This window comes from Synchiropus splendidus, chromosome 2 (genome assembly GCF_027744825.2).
Source record: "Synchiropus splendidus isolate RoL2022-P1 chromosome 2, RoL_Sspl_1.0, whole genome shotgun sequence".
Taxonomy (NCBI): Eukaryota; Metazoa; Chordata; class Actinopteri; order Syngnathiformes; family Callionymidae; genus Synchiropus; species Synchiropus splendidus.
The window spans coordinates 23,115,088-23,134,667 of record NC_071335.1 but is presented as its reverse complement, the minus strand read 5'-3'; the positions used below and the strand labels follow the sequence as shown (position 1 = coordinate 23,134,667).

Sequence of the window (19,580 nt, the reverse complement as noted above, 5' to 3'; positions counted from 1 at the left end):
TGCTTAACATAATGCAGACTGAAAGGAAGGAAAAAACCTACAATGGAATTTACTGGATAATCCATTTATATTTATTATTATAGTGCAATATATGTATATGCTGAGGAGCTCCCATATCAAAATGACATCCATAATTAAGGTTTAATGTAATTTCATTTATGATTTAAATCACTCCGTCAGTATTGAAAATAACTTCCGCCCGACTTTCCAGACTCGAATCTATATTTTTCCACAAACAAACGCACGGGTGCACTTCGCTCAGCACCTCTAGACCAGCGATTCTCGAATAGTCCCTGTGTTTATTCCAAATGGTCCCCGGAAAAAAAGCGCTTCAGCATGACCGCACAGAGCCCTGTTGGGGGCGGGTCTCTCTGTATGTACGTCATCGAATATGTTGCCTCATGTGAGGCTCTGATTGGTCCGATGGGTGTGACGGGGGCTCCGACCCCAGTCTGCACGGGTACAACAAATAAATCGAGCCCCTATCACTTTAAATCTTTGATACATCAGCGATCATAACACACCTGGAGTACCCTGTGTCTCAGCATACTTTACAGCCCACAGTTTACTTCGTATTGACTAACTCATACCGTCTAATAGATCGGCCAATCATAAGGTAAGTGAGCCATCCTTCACCCAGAGTCGGCTGTGTTATTGTTATCAAGCTAGCATCGCCGGCTAACTGGCTTCATTGTTTCCTGAGAAAAAATCAGATCAAAATGAAAAACGTGAACGGACTACAGTAACAACAGAATCCTGAATTACACAACTGCATTCATTTATTTTACCTATTTTTGATTCTTAATTGGTTTAGTTAAAGTGGGTTACCGTCCATTGTTATAAGTGCTCAACCCCATTGTTTACGACTGAAAACGAGTAGATTTACACGTTTTCATGCAGACGCTGTCTTTTTACTTATTGTCGCTGATGACCATTGGATATCACACCGTTATGTATTCATCCAAGATTACAATTATGTACCCGACTGAGAATCGCACTTTCGTTTACTTGTGTTTGGACACCCAGGAATGGGCTGTGATCGGGTTTTTTTTCACGCAGCTTGTATGTATTTCAACTCAAATCGATAACGCCCGCCTTTAAATGTTAAAATAAAATCGACGACGCCACAAGTTAGCATTGCTGAAGCTAACATGAGACGCTGCTACTTCCCCAATCGTGCACACGGCCACTCACTCGCCTTGCGTTGTTTGTCTGTCGTGTTTGTGTCGCATTAACTCGTTTGTATATGTGCATATTTAGTGAACACACGTTACCGAGTTGTTTTGGTCAATGCATCGCGTCAAACGTGAACGCTAACTGTTCGCCAAACACGGTGGCCTCCATCAAACATTAGGCCTGACGAAGATTCTTTAATGGTCAGGACGCAAACGTAGGTCTACAGACTGTGTTTCCACCGTTCTATCTGACGTTATTTAGTCGCTTCATATTTGTTCAGTCAATAGCCTCACGTTTAATTTGAAAACATCATGGCGCAGTTTGATTGTTAGCTGAAGTTAGCAGGCGAGCTAAACAGTCAGCTGTCTGGCTGCTTTAGTGGGGGTCAGTTGAAATGGATGCTCAGCCAGACAAAGGAAAGTCTGACAAATGTTGAGGTTTGCCATTCCAATTCATTATTAAGACATCTGATCCGTGTAAAAAATCGGCAAAGTCACATTTACTGAAGATTACTTTGTCTTTTTCTTTACTTTGTCTTACATTTTTAACCCTTTTCTGAGCATATTATCACAGACATTTGTCCAAAACACGTTAATAATCCATCACGGAATGGATCGATAACCTCTATGAAAAGGACAGTTTTCTTATGAATATCGGTCAACAACATGGCTTTCTTTTCTCTCTTCTCTTTCAGCACTTAATTTTGTTTACCAAAGAAATGGTGATGGAGAAACCAAGTCCCCTGCTTGTAGGGCGGGAGTTTGTGAGGCAGTATTACACACTCTTGAACAAGGCCCCCGATTTCCTGCACAGGTACTGCTGAACCATTTTACCTCACTGGGAATAGCATTTATCCTCTTTACTATTTAAAAAAATCTGTTATGTTTTCAGGTTTTATGGCCGTAACTCATCGTATGTTCATGGAGGTCTTGACCCGAATGGGAAACTGGCTGAAGCTGTGTACGGGCAAGCGGTGTGTACATTTTTTATTCCTGGAATTAATCTCTACAATGTGACATATTTAATCTAAATTGCAGTTGAAATGTAATTTTATTTATTCATTAGTGGAGAAATTATTGCAACTGTAGGATATCCATTATATACTAAATGACATGTTGCAAAAAATGTTTTCACATTCTTTCACTCATTTTCTCATTGGTCTTTGTCCCTCAGGAAATCCACAAAAAGGTCATGTCTCTGCAGTTCAGCGAATGCCACACAAAGATCAGGCATGTGGATGCTCATGCCACCCTGAGTGATGGAGTTGTGGTGCAAGTGCTTGGCGAACTGTCTAACAATGGGCAACCCATGAGGAAGTTCATGCAGACATTTGTTCTCGCCCCAGAGGTGGGAGCCGTTAACATATACCTTCCTCATTGCTTGCTTTTTTAGTGCATAGTCACATGTGAAGATACTGCTTTTACTTACATGATGTGTTTTCATAGCTGTTAAATTACAAAAATGTGCGATCTTTGCTTTTTCAGGGTTCTGTTGCAAACAAGTTCTACGTCCACAATGACATCTTTCGTTATGAAGATGAAGTTTTTGGAGACTCTGAAGCTGAGCTTGATGAAGGTGAGGGTTTTTTTGTCAAGCATCAAAGAGAAGAGTCAGTATATTGTTGGATTTTTTTAGCAGACGCAGTCAGTTGTCTAAATGGTTGATCTGTGCTCATGCAGAATCTGAGGAGGAAGTTGAGGAGGAACCAGAAGAGAGGCTCCCCTCCCCTGAACCACTCCAAGATAGTCCCAACAGCAGCACCTACTATGAGCCCCATCCCGTCACGTAAGATAACTACATTGTAACGGCGTCTTGAAGTTGTGCATATCTCCAGTCTGTTTTTAAATTCTCACTAATTTCACTGTGTTTGACTTTGACTTTGTCTTCGTTCAGTAATGGTGTTGAAGAACCAATGGAGGAGCCGGCACCTGAACCCGAACCCGAGCCAGAACCGGAGCCCAAAGTTGAGGAGGTGAAACCTGAAGTAGATGAGAAAGTGATGGAGGAGGTTGAGGAAAAGTCTCCGTCTCCGGTTCCTGTGGAGTCACCGCCAACTATTCAAGAGGCGCCCAAGGTGAGGGCAAACTCACCCCTATTTTAATCCATTAGCAAGTTTACTTCTGACCTAAAATTTGTTTTTTCTTTGTGGTGAATGGTTTCATGAGTTGGATTACAATTTTTTTGTTATAAAATAAAGCTATTCATAACAATTTACCTTGGTAAATTGAATTATCTGTAGGCCTTATCTATGTTTCTATTTAAACCTTGGCCATGATTAGGTTATTTCACACTGGAGTCAAGCCTTTGCCTGATCATTTCGTCTGTTTTTGATGAACTCATTGCAATGATTGTTATCTTTCAGACGTTTTCCTGGGCTTCAGTGACCAGTAAAAACCTGCCGCCCGCAGGAACGGTCACTGCTGGACTGTCACCTCATGTTATTAAAGCGCCAAGCTCCCAGGTAACGCCGCTCATGAACCTCGTCTTACAATTAAGTAAGAAAGTTGGAATCCATGTTGAGCCAGTCTTGTATGGGGGCAATCGGTTTAGCACGTTTTAAAGAACATTCAGCAGGAATTTAACCAATAAAAACCTATTAAGCCAATTGGACTACATTTCTCAGAAGTTTCCGTACAGTCATGACTGTTCGTAGTCTTGTTTTTTTATGACATTACTTTCAAATCCTTTTGTTTTCAAGAAGACTTATTTCTTCTGTTTTTCCCACAAGCTTCCATTTAACTTGGCACTACTTTTATTTCTCTTTGACAGTTCTTAAAGTAGTAGTGGTTTTCGACTAAACCCAGTTTGTTCTTGTTCATCAGCCCAGGGTTGAAACCAAACCAGAGATGCAGGCGGCACCCATGCGCCCCAGAGACCAGCGCACGCGGGACAGACCAACCTTCACAGCCCGTGGTCCGAGACCAGGTACCGTTGTTTGTCTGTAACCCCCTCGAAAGATGCTTGTCGGATGTGATGACTGAAAAACTGCGTCCCCTTCCAGATGGCGTTGCAGCGTCAGAGTCGCAAACTGGGAAACCGCATCCGAGTTTTGTCAACAAAGGTAACATATTGGTAGAGTCACATAGTATGTTTTTTTTTTTACTGTTGTTTTGATATTCTGAATTTTCAGCGTGTCACTTCTCATTTTCATCTGCAGGGGGCAGAGGCGATGGCGAGCCTGGTGACATGGACAACCGCAGGGTCGTCCGGTACCCTGACAGCCACCAGCTTTTTGTTGGCAATCTTCCCCACGACATTGATGAGACTGAGCTGAAAGAGTTCTTTATGAGTATGTGCCTTGCTTGTGAAGTTTTTTTCCCCTCACTATTCATTTTTTGTTGATTCCACCCCTGTCGCTTTTCAAATTGCAGCGTATGGCACCGTTGTCGAATTGAGGATCAACACCAAAGGTGTCGGTGGGAAGCTGCCCAACTTCGGATTTGTGGTGTTTGACGACTCCGAACCAGTGCAAAGAATCCTCGGTGCCAAGGTAGTGGGAACTTAGGAGAACAAGAAAGGATATATGTGGGTATAAAAGTGAGGTTTTCTTTGTGACTTTGGATTTTGTCTTGCAGCCCATCATGTTCCGAGGGGAGGTGCGACTGAATGTGGAGGAGAAAAAAACACGGGCGGCACGTGAACGAGATACGCGTGGTGGAGGAGACATGAGGCGCAGCGACCGTGGTTCTGGAGGCCCCCGAAGCATCGTGGGAGGTGGATTGACGCGGGAGCGTGATGGGAGGGGTCCACCCCCACGAGGCAACATGGTGCCGAAGCCTGGTATGGGCTCTGGGCGAGGCTCTGTTGGCCAGGGAGAGGGTCGCTTCACAGCCCAGCGTCGCTAAAAGGCCTGACGCCTCCTGTGTGGAAGTAGTTCCATGTTCTTCATCTTCAGCCGTTCTTGTAAACAAAAAGAAATCCTCTTGTATAAACGTACATATTTGTTTACTTTTAGGATTTATTTGATTTTGGTTCCCGATTCCTTAGGAATGTGACAAGGCTTGTCAACTCTTTGAAATGTATAACAAGCAGGCAAATTATTTTTGGAGCATATTGGTTGTGAGCTGCGGATCCTTTTTTTTATTGGTCTCCACAATTCACAATGTTTAACGTTTAAATTTGTGAAGGAACCTGGACACACTCTGCCACATTAGGAGGGACTGCCAGACTTGTAATGACAGTAACAGCCCATCGTTTGGATATGAGATTATGAGCCTTGATTTGATCGGATTGCTGCTTCAGAAAAAAAAAACTTCAGTTGCACCTTCATTTTTTTCCGCCCATTACTGCTGGAAGAGATGTAAACAGTCCCTGGAAATGGCTTGGCTTACTGCTTTTTTTTTGAGAGCGCACTGCTTCAAAATGGCTTCAATGTACTCGACCTGCATGAGTACCTTTCTCGTTACATTGACATCCACACTCTGAACACAGTTGGAGGGACTTTCTTTTGTCTCAGAGCAAAACGACTTCCGGGGCAGGCCTCGCACATTCGGTCTGCTGTGACAAATAAACTTGTTTTATTGTTGTCCTAAGCATCGCTTCAGAAGCTGTGGGATGGACACGATTGAAGAAATAGATATACAGTATATTTTCTAAATGAAAATTCTTGGACTTCTGTCAAAAAAAAAAAACCTGGAACAACAAATGACTCATAGCAACTGAATAAGAGACTGGTGAGGGTGATGTTTTGATGTTGTCGTTCCTTTTTTGTTTTGTTTCAAAGATTGCTCGATTCCAAGTTTGTCCACCACCTACAACCTGAATGACATGGTTGATCTCCATCTCCCTCCTGCTCTTAAGTGCAGAACAATAGAGAAAAAATGGTTTACTGTAAGATATTTCAGTGTATATATATATAAATATATATTTTAATTTCTCTAGACTTGATAAAGCATGATGGTGCCTTCTCTTGGAACTTTTCCGATCTAATTTGTGTTTATCTGAAGCTGCCCACTGGTCCAATCATCTGGAAGCAGATGCTAATTGCAGTATTCCCAAAATTTAAATGTTAATTTATTGTCCTTTTGTCCAAATTGATTTACTACCTAAAATAAAGAGCAAATTTTCACATGTAGTCAGTAGGTGCCTCGGGTTTGTAGCGGTGTGGTTAGGAGGTGCATGCGGGGATCTTTCCTTGCATAGGTACAATACAGGATGGTGAAATGTTTAATCCATGTCTAAGGGTTGCACATAAGCATTTTTCCTCGAAAAAAAAAGTAGTTATGATTGTGGCACAGTAATTGTGTCCCCATGGTTTTTGCAACCGACAGCAACACTTGGGTTGACTGCCGGACATATGTGTTGTAAAGACTTTGTTTTCCAGAAACAATTTTGTAATCTGTGAGGGTGGGCTGCTGGTCATTGTTCCAGCCTACAGTGAATAATTGTGCTCACTTTTCTAGCTGTTTGTATTTTCATGAGCTAATTATTCCATGTGCTTATTATAATTCATTTATTTTTTTACATTTTGTGAACGCAGTGCTTATGAATTCTCTCATTACTCTCACTAACATGTTCTATTGCAAGTCTGTCGAGAGGCGCGATGTTGTCTTAAGATGGGAAGGAAAACACGAGAAGACTTTGTTTTTTTCAATCTTGCACTGATGGAAGGGGAGAAGTGTAATTGATGTAGCTTTTATGGTCTTCCTGGTCTGGTGGTATTGCACTATTCCAAAAAATTTCCAGGACAATCTGTTGGTTCGAACACAGACTCTCCATATGCTTACAAGCGAGATGCCAGTTGTAAAGTCGTTTCTCCTCGATATGAATCCACTTTGTGTAGCAGAGAACTCACAAACCTCATCAATTTGGTTGTGCTGCTTTTTCTTCTTTAATGTTCTCCTGCAATGTTCTCCAAATGAAAATCTCCCCCCCTTTATTCTCAAAGAATTGGCTACAATGGGCACTGGGTGTGTGACACTAAAGAGCCTTGGAAAACAAGCCTATCTCCATGTGTGGTTGGAAAATGAGCACACATGACCCCTGGCTAAAACCATTTCGAAGGATATTCGAGGCGTAATGTATCTGTGCTGGAAAAGCGCAGCCGATCCTCATTGTGAATCATTCCAGTTAGTCTGAATGGAACTAGAGGTACATTATTGGCTTTAGCAGTGTGGTAAACATTTGGCTGCAATCTTTGTGTACTGTGTTTACCTTGTTGCTAGTACAAAACTGTTGCAGGTGAAGGATGTTCTTTTTTTTCAATCTGAATGTGTTGGATCAAACATACAATAAACTACTGATTATCAGCTCCAACCGTTTTTGTCGCTTTCAGCATGAGGTTAGGAAAAATGTGATATTGTTTAACTTTTGTGTCCTGGGTATACTGTTCTGAGTGACTGTATATATATATATATATATATATATATATTTTTTTTTATTTTTTATTTTTTTTTTTTTTTTTTCTTTTTTTGGGGGGATCTAGATCTTGGATCTTCCTTATTTGGATCTGTTTAGACAAAGAACACAAGCACAAATCATACCTGGATTCTAACTGTATTACTATTGCAACTGGTCATAAAACCTGGTTATTAGATTCAGACACATTGACTCTAAATATATAATTGAGATCTTACACCCAACAATGTGGAAAATACGTGCTCCTCACCTAGAGTCAGCAGGGTTGGGATCTGTGACCTCTTTTTAATTTTCAATTCCAGGCACAGACATTGAACTCTCCATGTTATTTTATCCCCCATTCCATGAACAGGACACTAGAATATTATAATAATTTGGATAGATTACTGCACTTTTTAAATTAAAAATACCAATTCCTCCAAGACGTGTGATATTTGTTCCTTTTACACTAATATTTTGGCATGTTTTTCTTTTAATAAAAGGTAAAAAAAACAGTCCATACACCCTTGTACACTCCAGCCTGACCATAAAAGCATCAAAATGTAAACATGTTCAGCTTTAGAGTGTTACAGAATGGGAATTTATTTTGTGAACTCGCACCATATACTTTATGTTTTCAAGTTTGAGGAAGATCTGAGCCCTGCGGTCTCGGTTGGTGCAGTGACATCACATGGACACTGGATGGTTGCAGGGTCAAACAACTAGGCTGAGGTCAAAGGCACTTGGGTCTGAAAAAGGTTTACTACAAAGTAAGTGACACATCTGTTGCAGAAAGAGATTTTTGCACAGAAATACTGCATAATTCATTGTTGCAGTTAAACTATGTATGCTTGATATCGATATCCATTGTCAGGGTGCACGTGTATGTGTTCATATTTGCCATTTCTTCCTACATCAAAGCAGGTTGTGCACATCTCAGTCCCTTTAAATAATTGGCTGAGCTTGATGGGCCACGTACTGCCACGTCTACGCGCATGCGCAGTACATTTCCGGGGTCAGTAATACAGTGATTGTATCTTCTTTCAGTTTTCCCCTTAAAACACGGCGGATATCAGTCGGTCTCTCTAGGGGACGTTCACACTTACGACGGCTTGTTGCGGACGTCAGTGGAGATGAACTTCATCAGAGGTGTAATAGGTGGGCAGGGAGCCGGGCCGCAGCCGTCCGGAGCAGAGACGGTAGGGAACACTCCCGCAGCTAAAGCTATGCTATGCTATGCTAAGCATTCGTTTTTATTCTCTGCGTTATGAAAAGCGTCCCCGCACCCAGCGTGGTTGGAATGTCAGAATGACACTCCCATTTTATAACCGAACTCCACTCAAATTCACTTTTACTGTGGTGCACGGAAGCTTGAATTGACCATCTGTCAACCAGAAATCGCCATTCATACTTGCAGTTGCACCGAAATAGGGAAGACGACTTTTACAAAGTGACCAAAATGCGTAAATTCTAATGCCACACGATGTTTGTAGAGCTTGTGTCAAGATAAATACATGGAATATGACGCGAGTGACAGCCACATCACCTTACAGTATGTGATCATAGTTCCTCGTAGTCCAGTGATACATACGTCAAAAGTCGTCACTGTGAAAACTCTTTTTTTTTTTAAATTCATGTGATCACTTTTAAAGCTGCTTTAAATCCTGTCTTCGAACACAAAAAATAATATATGTCTTTATTTTATTATATTATTGGATTGTGTTTTAAGTCTGGGGAAATGAATGAAAGTGAATTGAATAAGAAATTCGTCTTTCTCCAGCCCTTGCTTTTCTCATGCATAATAAGTGGTCAGCTGTTGTGTTTGTATTCAAAAGTGTAAGTAAAGATGCACTCTTGTTCCTTGATAGATCCAGAAGTTGTGTGACAGGGTCGCCTCCTCAACTCTTCTGGAAGACCGCCGAGATGCTGTCAGGGCTCTCAAGTCCCTTTCAAAGGTAAAAACGCCTTGCTTCAGAATGCGGACGATGTTGACAAATCATTAATAAATGTTAGAAGGGCGTATATTTTGTTGTATTTTCGATGCACTTCACATATTATTGCATTTATTTATCGGTTACAGGTTCTTCAGAACTAATCTCAACATCAACAATTCTTGTTTCATTATATCTTTTTGTAGAAATATCGTATGGAGGTTGGAACACAAGCGATGGATCACCTGATCACCATATTACAAACTGACAGGTATGTGAATATGTCAAATGCTGCTACAGGTTGGTCTACCGTAACAATCAATAAAAGTGAAATGGTGTCATTAGTATCTAAATGTGTTATTATATCATCTCCTATTTTTTCAGGCCGCTTTAACCATTCAGTAATAGAAGAAAATGATGACATAAATGGCTATGTGGACCTTGTTTGAATTGAAAACTTGTGCTCTAATGTAAAAAGAAAATCAAACTCGCTCATCATACCCACCTAAATTCTTTGTAATCCACAGATCAGACTCGGAAATTCTTGGATATGCTTTGGATACGCTGTACAACATCATCTGCAATGATGAAGAGGAAGAACAAGGTATCTCCCAATTTAATATCAAAAGACAATTTCATTGTTTATGTGTTAAGCTCCCAGGCTTCCTCTGTTGTGCTTGCATGTGTTGTACAACGGTCCAGTAATGTCTCAAGGTTATCCTTCCCCTTTCCTCAGACGGCGAATAATATGTTTTATCTCTTAAAGATTCTCTTCTCTCTGTTTTCTTCCATGTTTAAACTCTACAGATGAATCAGAAGGTAAAGCATTTTGACTGTGCATGATGGTGAATCCATTAACCACTAGCACTACTCACAAATCATAGTTCACTCTCCATTGGGTTAAATTTGAGGCTTTTTTTTAACATCTCACCTTGGTTGCTGGTGAGTTAAAAAGAAGAAACTCCTACTGTCTTTGTAGTGCTGCACGTGATTGCTATGTCTCCAACAGCTTTAAACCCTACTGTAACATGCCTCCACAGATGCTGTAATTACCAGCTCAGGGAAGCATAAGAATGTGTCTGTGGCCGGTCAGTACTCAACCCTAGTAGTTTAGATGAGCTTAACTAACCTGACTAAAATGGAACGGCACTTGGAAACTGACGTTATTCTACCGCTACAAGGACACTCTACTCACCTGGCACCTTTTTTTACTTTCTCACAAATGTCACTGCTTTATTGACCTCTAGTGAGAGTGTTGGCGTTTATTTAATGGTTCTTCAATGACAAACAGTTATATTCTGTGCCACGACGGCAGCAGTATGACTAGATTATGAGTATGAACCTCTTTAGGTTGTTTGGATGGAGAAGTTAGCTGTTAAACATGTCATTTAGTCCATCACATTTAAGTCCTTTCCTCATTTTGTTCTTGGTTTAAAGTGTATGGTTAAATGTACATATGAGTGAGGGTGTCACTAGGACTAAAATAATAGTCCTTTATATTGTGTGTGTTGATTTGATTAAAATCCTTTTCCCTCTTTTGTATTGTCCTTACCATTAAGACATGCCCTCACCATTTCCTCTCTGGCTGGTGCTTTAGTGACCCTGTAGTCCTGTAGAGAGGTCCTGTTCACTAGTATCAACCTGAGCATATGTTAACAACACATGAACAGTCTACTAACTTTTTATTACCTGAAGAACATTTCTGTTCTGTCTAAGTGCAATGTTTGAGAACTTTTATCATTCATTCTCAGGATGATGACTGTGAACCCTCCATCTAACCCTCTGTTAGTCAGTGTCAGTCGCTAATGAAATGGTTTGATATCACATCTCAATGTCACCTCCCAGATGAAGCAGCACAGAAGCAGGCAGACGATCTCGGCGCTCAATTTACTGAGGCATTCATACAAGACCCGGAGCACATTACCCTGCTGCTCACATTGTTGGAGGTACTTTCTGGATGTAAAGTTGTTACTGAAAACGACGGATTTGCTCAAACAATTGGTTTGTTTTCTGCAGGAATTTGACTTTCACGTGCGTTGGCCTGGAGTGAAGCTGTTGACCGCTCTTCTGAAAAACCAGGGTGTCCAAGTGCAGGGCATAATTCTAGTCAGCCCCATGGGTGCGTACTGCTGGAGTAGTTTTTACATTCAGATTTTTTTTCCTAATTGCCTTTTCCCAACATCTTTTGCAGGTGTTTCTAGATTAATGGATCTTTTGGCAGATTCTAGGGAAGTTATTCGCAACGATGTGAGTACATAAGTTTGCAGCTGATCCTATCGACAGAGTAGCCTTGTGTCTATTTAACATTCCGCACATAGCATAGTCAGTTTAAGTAACAAATGTGACCTCTGTTTTGGGTACTTTTGTTTTTGCTATCCCGTAAACACAGCGTTGAACAACTAATCTGTCTGCTAGATGCTAAAAGTCATCTGTACCCGTTTTATTCATTTTCTTCTGAAATAAATATCTGTGTGAAGGTTGTTTAGTTAAAAGTGATTAGTTGCTTTCATGTTTTCTAATCATCTGTTGTTACTTTTTTATTATACAGGGCTTGTTGCTGCTTCAGCAGTTAACAAAAGGAAATGCTGCCATTCAGAAAATCGTGGCGTTTGAAAATGCATTTGAACGACTTCTAGATATCATCACAGAGGAGGGAAGCAGCGACGGCGGTAAAATCGATTGCCTGAAACTATGAGTCTGTTAAAAGGTTTATTTGATGCCATACTTTGTCCTTTCCACTCTGTGTACAGGTATCGTCGTGGAGGACTGTTTGTTGTTACTCCTGAACTTACTAAAGAACAACAGTTCCAATCAGAACTTTTTCAAGGAGGGCTCCTACATTCAAAGAATGAAGCCCTGGTTTGAAGTGGGTGACGACAATTCCGGCTGGTCAGCGCAGAAAGTCACAAACCTTCATTTAATGTTGCAAGTGAGAAACATCTAATATGGACCTGGAGTGTGACGTGAAACCTAACTAACATTAAACCACCGTCCGTATCGTAGTTGGTACGAGTCATGGTGTCCCCAGTGAATTCTCCTGGAGCCACAGCCAGCTGTCAGAAGTCCATGTTCCAGTGTGGCCTGCTGCAACAGCTGTGCACCATCCTGATGGCCACCGGTGTTCCAGCTGATATCCTGACAGAGGTGAATGGATGTTTGAGTAAAGAAGCAGTTTGAACATTGTAGTAAGTAATTGGAAGTGGTAAAGCTGCAATAGAAAAATCTCATGTTTTGACCTGTTACATTAGTGTTTAATTTTTAATTGTGTTGCTTGTGTTGCGTGGGACTCATTTGACTCTCTTTTTTTTTTTTTTTGAAGACCATTAACACTGTGTCAGAAGTTATCCGCGGATCACAAATAAACCAGGATTACTTTGCATCGGTCAATGCCCCATCAAACCCTCCTAGGTAAGACCGCTGTGATAAGCCCCTCCATTCCTTCTTCGTACTGACTGTTCATTATTATAATTTACTATTATAATTTTTACGATTAAATAGTTCCCTCTTTCTGTCCCTAGACCAGCTATAGTTGTTCTGCTCATGTCAATGGTGAATGACAGACAGCCGTTCGTGCTCCGCTGCGCAGTCCTCTACTGCTTCCAGTGCTTTCTGTACAAGAACCAGAAAGGACAAGGGGAAATAGTGGCCACACTGCTTCCTTCTACGATTGATGGTATGTTGGGTTATAATCTTAAATCCTCACGCAAAGATCTCTGTTAATGAGCTCTTTTTTATTTTTATTTTTTCCACACAGCCAACTCCATCTCTGCCGGCCAGCTTCTGTGTGGAGGTCTCTTCTCACCTGACTCTCTGTCCAACTGGTGCGCTGCTGTGGCCTTGGCACATGCCCTGCAAGACAATCTCACCCAAAAAGAACAACTATTGCGCGTCCAGCTGGCCACAAGCCTTGGGAAGCCTCCAGTGTCTTTGCTTCAGCAGTGCACCAACATCCTTTCACAGGTGAGCAAAAAGACCAGGGTGAGCTCAAGAACTGATAGTTTTCCAAATATGGTTTCTATGTTTTTAATGATTATTTTTGAGATGAATCAAGTTTATTAGAACGCTGTCGCTCTACTGTGGTTTTCAGGGTGATAAGATCACACGACGGGTGAGTAAAGGTGGTTTTTGTGTGTGTGGACAGCAGCTGTCCGGTTGATGGCTTGGCATCTTAAAGGGGTTTTTGCTGCCTGTTTGTGAACGGCGGGGTTCCTGGTTTCTTAAATGCTCTTACTCCCTCTCCTAACCTGAAGGTTGTCCACAGTTTCCTAATAATGTGTGTAAACATCAAAGCGTTGATAAGGTCTTCTCTGATGTTGCAAGTGTGAGTGCAGATGTTTGACTGTCAGTGAATTGTTCTGTCAGTTTCAACCAGAGCAGCCTAATCTAGCAGTTTAAGTGAAGGCAGCTGCCTGAATAGCATTGCCGTCTTGATTGGGTTTATTTAGGTGAGCATGGAAGACGATCTGTGTATTTAGAAGACATTCACATTACACATTCACACTTTATTTTTGTTTTCTTCGACTACTTGGTCCCAACAGTTTTACTCAGTCAACAGTACACTCCTCAAGTTAAATATAACGTATTCAAATATATTGGTGCGCTGTTGTAGAACGTCACTCCTCTCCAGTCTGAGCTTTGCATACGGAAATGCACACTGGAAGAAATGGCAGGAGAAACAAACGTCTTAAAATGATGTGCATTGGGTCATATATGATTGGAGAGCAGAGACGAGGATGACTGGTATATGAAAGTCACCACGTATTCTATTTTCGTGTAGACTTCATGTCCGAGGAAATAACTTTGATCGTTTTCCTTTCTTTTGTTTACTCTTGTTTCTCTTATTTTTTTTCCACTCCGTCCCATTTGGAGAATAAATCTGAAAAGGTGATCTTGTAGTTTGAATGCGTTTGCTTCCTCCTTTGCTGCTCCGATCTCTGTATTTTGGTATTCTTTGTTTGATTTCAGGTGGGTTTGCAATTTCAGTTGTGCAGAATCTTAATGCTCTTTAGTTGAAGCAGTTTGACCATGTTCGTTTCAAGGCTTTGGCTTGCCTTTTGTTAACACTTGTGTTTTCTTTGTTTCCATGAAAACAAGATTCTTATGTGTTTGAATATTTAAGATGGTTTATCAGCAATTATAAGTGAATGAGACAATGCGTTTTCATGGAAATTCATATATAACACTTTCTAAATGCAATGCATTTGTTTTGCATGTGCTTATGACCACCACAGCGCTAAATAAGAAGTCGTGTCAAGCCGGAAAATCATCTTGGCAGAAGTATAAAATGCATATTTAAGTTGTATACACAGTATATTTCTGACATGTTGCTTATCGGCATCGCATGCATTCACCAACCTAATCCTGTGTGAATATGCTTTGTCTAAATTTCTTAACCAATGTATTGCATTTGTTTAATGTTTAAGAACTATGGTGAACAATCACATTTTGTCACGGATAAATCTCTGTTGACTCTATGGCAATAGTGCATATTGACTACATCACGACAGAACTTTGGGGAAACCTTTGTTTTAAACTCCAAATTCTAAGAAATGAATTCTTAAGGTTAAATCTTCCTCTGTGCTTCACAACAGGGCAGCAAAGTTCAGACTCGAGTGGGCCTGCTCATCCTGCTGTGCACGTGGATCAACAACTGTCCCATTGCTGTCACGCATTTTCTACACAACCAAGAAAATGTCCCTTTTGTATCCTTCCAGTGCAGAGAGATGCACGTTTTGAAGTTCCCCGTTAACATTTTATCATGAACACATTCTCCTCTGCAGCCAGTGGTGTTTAGTACAAGTCCTTAACCTCATGATCTGTGTAGCTAACAGCACAAATATCCGAGAATCTTGGTGAGGACGAGAGGCTTGTGCAGGGCCTGTGTGCCTTACTGCTGGGCATCTGCATATACTACAATGACAACTCACTAGAAAACTACACCAAGTAAGTGTGACAATTGGAACAAGACGCAAGATAAGATGTGAATATGATTAGTTTTAGACTAGATTGATTTGTTAATCTTATTATACATCTCAATTTTAAAATGTTAATGTACGTTTTCTACTTCTAGTTTACCTGGTCTTGTGTTGCACTTGAGGGCAAAACAAACACTAGAACGGCGTTTTATGGCTTCGAAGTGGAGTCACTGAACTTCCATGTCTCCTGCAGAGAGAAGCTGAAGCAGCTCATTGAGAAGCGGATCGGGAAGGAGAATTTTGTCGAGAAGCTCGGTTTCATCACCAAGCATGAGCTGTACTCGCGAGCCGCTCAAAAGCCACAGCCGGTGTTTCCATCTCCAGAGCAAATGCTGTTTGATCATGAATTCACCAAGCTGGTCAAAGAACTGGAAGGTGCAGCACAACTTGAGGGCAAGAGCCAATATTCTCTAACAGCCGTCGCTCATTGGTTGTCATTGTCCGTTAGGTGTGATAACCAAGGCAGTACACAAGTCCAGCGAGGAGGAGAAGAAGGAGGAGGAAGTGAAGAAAACATTGGAGCAACATGACAACATTGTAACCCAATACAAAGAGCTGATCCGGGAACAGGTAGACAGATCTCGGAACCAAAGATGCCCGTGTTCCATCCGTGTTTATCAATCTCTGCCATTTGTTTTTGTTGTGTTGCTTTCTAGGATGCTCAAATCCAGGAGCTGAAAGAGCAGGTGACGTCAATGACGTCTCAGAATGAAAAGCTGCAGACAACGATTACACAGCAGCTGTCCCAAATCCAGCAGCACAAAGACCAGTACAATATCCTCAAACTGAAACTTGGTGAGCTGACGCTGAGCTTGAGGGTTGGTCATGAACTCTGTGTTTATTCTTCTGTTAACTAACCTGTTGGTTCTGCTTTTGTTTTTTCGTGCGACCAGGAAAAGAGAGCCAGAGCCAGAGCCATGTCAGTGACCAGGCTGATGGTTCTCAGGTGAACGGGATGCAGATAGAAGAGCTCACACAACTTCGAGAGGAGCTGGATGAGCTACGCCAACAACACACACTACTCCAGACACAGCTCAGCGACAAAGACACACTCATTAACACGCTGGTGCGTATGTTGTTACACATGTATACACCATTGTTCTTCTCAACAATCATCTTAAAACATGAAATTATGTTTTCATGTTTTATATGTTTTAATTGTCTTTATTATGGCCAGGGCTTTACTTCTAGCTTCAACACCTTTGTTGCCAATGGACGTGCTTGGACACACCTCACTATTCCCAAGAAAAATGGTGGAGATGTTTAAATTAATAGGAACTAAATCCTGTAGTTATGTGTATAATCTTCATTGTAATCTGTGTCTTTCAATGCAATATCATGACTTAAATATGTATGCATTTCTTGTTGTGGCTAGAGGTCTGATGCTCCAGACACAACAGAAAGACCAGCTTCAGACAACTCCGAGTTGATTCAGGTCAGTTTCGTTGTGCTAAACTGCTGTGACATAGAAGCAGTCCTGTATGTTTCCATGTTAACTCCACTCACATCTGAGCTTAAGTGACTGTTGCTATACCAACCCCTCAGTTCTCGAAGAAAGATGGGAGACCTCTCAACACCAGCATGGCTGTGATGAACTTTATTAGAGTAGGTTTTGTGTTTCGCCTTCAGGAGCTGGAGGCCCTGAGAAGTCAGGTTCAGTCGCAGTCGGCTGAAATCGGGCAGCTGAAGTCAGAAAACCAGGATCTGCTGAGAAAAGCTGAAACACTGGTAGGATGTAAAAGAAACACTTGTTCACAGAAATATCTTACTGATCCTTCATCTGCGTCCTCCACAGCCTTCTGCTGCTCACTCCGACACAGACGGCTCATCAGACAGCACCAAGATGACAGAACTTGAAAGCAGGCTGGGATCCCAGACTGCAGAATCAGAAAGACTAAAGGTATATAGTTCGTTCTCTCTGAATGCACTGAAGGTAGATGGAGGGTTTTCTTCTAACTGTTTTGAATGTCATGCACATGTTCAGGAAGAGGTGAGAAGCTTGTCAGACAGCCGGAAGGAACTGGAGCAGCAGCTGGCTTCAGTGAACAGCACGGTGGCCATCCTGCAGACAGAGAAATCAAAGCTCCAAACGGAAGTTCAAGAGTCCAAGAAGGAGCAGGACGACCTACTGATGCTGCTGGCTGACCAGGACCAGAAGATCCAGAGCCTCAAACTGAAGCTCAAAGACCTGGGCCAAGCGGTATGCTGACATAGAAACCCTACAGTTTTCCCCTCACAATAGGTTCCAGATTCTCCACGTCTGTTGAGTTTTAAAAGGAGAAGTTTCTTGTTTGCTTGCAGTTATTCGTGTTGTAACTCTGCCTTTTGTCCTGTTGGCTGTAGTTAGACTGTGGCTCTGTTGTTCCAGGTGGAAGATGACGACGACCTGGACACCAGGGACCCAACAGATGAAGATGATGATGATGATTAGAATAGAACAGAAAAGCAATAATTTTGAGGCACTAAAGTGAAATGACAAACGTGTGGAAGTCCCACACCCAAGCTGCCGTTCTACATCACTGTTGCATTTGATTTCCACGACTCAGAAATATGATCACGATCAAACCTGTCAGGGGATTCATCTCTTATCTCCCGTTCGTTCTCATGTTTCCACCAGTTTGTTTGAGAGGGCTTGGAAACCACCATCTCATGTAGGAAAGACGCACAGCCATGTTTTGTTCGCCCCACTTCAGTTGGTGTCTTGTCAGTATTTTCACATCGATTTGCTCTAAAATATGCTGCAAACACTGACAGAAGAGATGTAAAGACAAGAATATTTTTGCAACTTTGTGTCACGCGATGGCATCAAGTTCCTGTAAGATAATGTGTAACTTATCATTTTATGAGTCACCTAGAGTAATCTATCAGTCTGTGAGGAGGATTCATTGTAGATAAATTAAATTTTACTAAAGCCACTTGTTTCTATTTGTCTCTTGCGTTTCTTTATTGTGTCATTGCAAATGTAAAGGTATGAAAATTTGCGTTTTGCTCTTGAATAGGTGTGATGAAGAGAGAAACACCCATGGAGTCTTTCAGCTGCACCCTTCAGTGAGAGTAGACAACAGTTCAGATCAGCATTGGGAAGAACTTGAGGTCAGCGAGGGAAGGAAAGTGAGAGCAGGAAAAAACGTGTGTACGTTATAAGGTATGTTAATGAATTTAATTTTGAAATGAAGTTTCATCTGGCAAGGAAAGACTGATGAAGCTGCTGCCGACTTGCAGTCTGTTCAACCTGGGAGGATCATCTGTGTCATGTGGCCGCAGGTTTTTGGCTCGTTTGAGATACCCTGTAGTGATTGTTGGTCATCACTAGAGGGCAACACACGCTCATTTATTAAATGTCACGCACGATGAACCTTTCAATCCCTTATCAAAACAATTTTTAATAATCCGTAACTCCAGAACGTGGTGAGCATTTACTCTCCACTGGGACTTCTGCAAACAAATGAATGCAATGCAATGGTGAAAAAAGATCCTGATTTGTACTATGACAAATAATACAAGTAAATGGGAACAATATTGAAGAGTGTGGTGTAAGTGTACTGGTTTACTTTTACAACATGTCTGTCTAGCAGTTGTTTCAGGGACATGATATATGATGTAGGGTCCTGGATCAACCACGACAGATGCAGGAACACAAACATGAAGTGAATCTGCACAACATGCCTGGCTGTAAATCGGGGAACCAAGAGTTAGTGCAGCACATCTCCCCATATCAGGTGTTATCAATATGGTCAACATTAAAATATCATCTGCAGCTGGGTAAGTAGTGGGGAAGCTGCTCTCTTCTTCCACCGTGTTAGTTTTTTTTTATCAACTTGTATGGCATTTGCCTTCTATAGCTTTACTTCTTTTGGTGGCCAATCTGAGGCCTAATAAAGATTGCATCTCATATTTCCATTTTTAAACATCAATATTTAAATATACTACCAAATGACAGTTATTTTGGTAAATACCAATGCTAAAAAATGATTTCTAAAAAAAAAGCAATATTTAAGGAGCCATCAGAATGTGTTCAAAGTGCTCATCACCAACGTACAATAAAAACAATAACAGCATATGCTGACGACCTCTTACTGTTTTGCAGTTTGAATGGACTTCTAAGCCTCGCCCCTTCCCCTCCCTCCCGCCTCCTCCCCCCCGCGTTCATCCTGTTCCTCCA

At 41.4% G+C, this 19,580-nt stretch overlaps 2 protein-coding genes across 7 annotated transcripts; both read left to right on the top strand.

Annotated features, from left to right (window-relative positions):
* Positions 1 to 465: 465 nt before the first annotated feature.
* On the top strand, positions 466 to 7,431 carry g3bp2a (G3BP stress granule assembly factor 2a). Its single transcript, XM_053857818.1, has 13 exons — positions 466 to 616; positions 1,871 to 1,989; positions 2,068 to 2,149; positions 2,350 to 2,523; positions 2,661 to 2,751; positions 2,856 to 2,961; positions 3,070 to 3,250; positions 3,539 to 3,637; positions 3,999 to 4,101; positions 4,178 to 4,237; positions 4,334 to 4,465; positions 4,548 to 4,666; positions 4,752 to 7,431. The coding sequence occupies exons 2-13, from the start codon at positions 1,895 to 1,897 to the stop codon at positions 5,019 to 5,021; spliced, it is 1,512 nt and encodes a 503-aa protein (XP_053713793.1). The 5' UTR covers positions 466 to 616; positions 1,871 to 1,894; the 3' UTR covers positions 5,022 to 7,431.
* A 1,089-nt stretch (positions 7,432 to 8,520) lies between these two features.
* uso1 (USO1 vesicle transport factor) lies at positions 8,521 to 18,329 on the top strand. Of its 6 annotated transcripts, none has more exons than XM_053855907.1 (26): positions 8,521 to 8,711; positions 9,381 to 9,467; positions 9,650 to 9,714; positions 9,971 to 10,047; positions 10,251 to 10,262; positions 11,289 to 11,389; positions 11,460 to 11,562; positions 11,635 to 11,690; positions 11,992 to 12,112; positions 12,194 to 12,372; positions 12,447 to 12,587; positions 12,763 to 12,851; positions 12,962 to 13,116; positions 13,198 to 13,403; positions 13,531 to 13,551; positions 15,035 to 15,145; positions 15,268 to 15,386; positions 15,612 to 15,793; positions 15,867 to 15,988; positions 16,075 to 16,213; positions 16,312 to 16,484; positions 16,794 to 16,853; positions 17,048 to 17,146; positions 17,214 to 17,318; positions 17,403 to 17,618; positions 17,787 to 18,329. In XM_053855907.1, exons 1-26 carry the CDS (start codon positions 8,646 to 8,648, stop codon positions 17,847 to 17,849), a joined length of 2,868 nt encoding a protein of 955 aa, XP_053711882.1. In that variant the 5' UTR covers positions 8,521 to 8,645; the 3' UTR covers positions 17,850 to 18,329. The 6 variants fall into 6 exon arrangements, with proteins under 6 accessions (XP_053711882.1, XP_053711886.1, XP_053711883.1 ...); XM_053855911.1 differs by having other exon boundaries at positions 17,762 to 18,329; XM_053855908.1 differs by lacking the exon at positions 10,251 to 10,262.
* The last annotated feature ends 1,251 nt before the right edge of the window (positions 18,330 to 19,580 follow it).

Coding starts and splice junctions, on each gene's coding strand:
- g3bp2a (XM_053857818.1), top strand. CDS start 1,895: ATGGTGATGGAGAAACCAAGTCCCCTGCTTGTAGGGCGGGAGTTTGTG. Junction 2,524..2,660: donor CATTTGTTCTCGCCCCAGAG/GTGGGAGCCGTT, acceptor TTGCTTTTTCAG/GGTTCTGTTGCAAACAAGTT. Junction 4,466..4,547: donor GCTGAAAGAGTTCTTTATGA/GTATGTGCCTTG, acceptor TTCAAATTGCAG/CGTATGGCACCGTTGTCGAA.
- uso1 (XM_053855907.1), top strand. CDS start 8,646: ATGAACTTCATCAGAGGTGTAATAGGTGGGCAGGGAGCCGGGCCGCAG. Junction 12,588..12,762: donor CAGCTGATATCCTGACAGAG/GTGAATGGATGT, acceptor TTTTTTTTGAAG/ACCATTAACACTGTGTCAGA. Junction 16,854..17,047: donor ACAACTCCGAGTTGATTCAG/GTCAGTTTCGTT, acceptor TTTCGCCTTCAG/GAGCTGGAGGCCCTGAGAAG.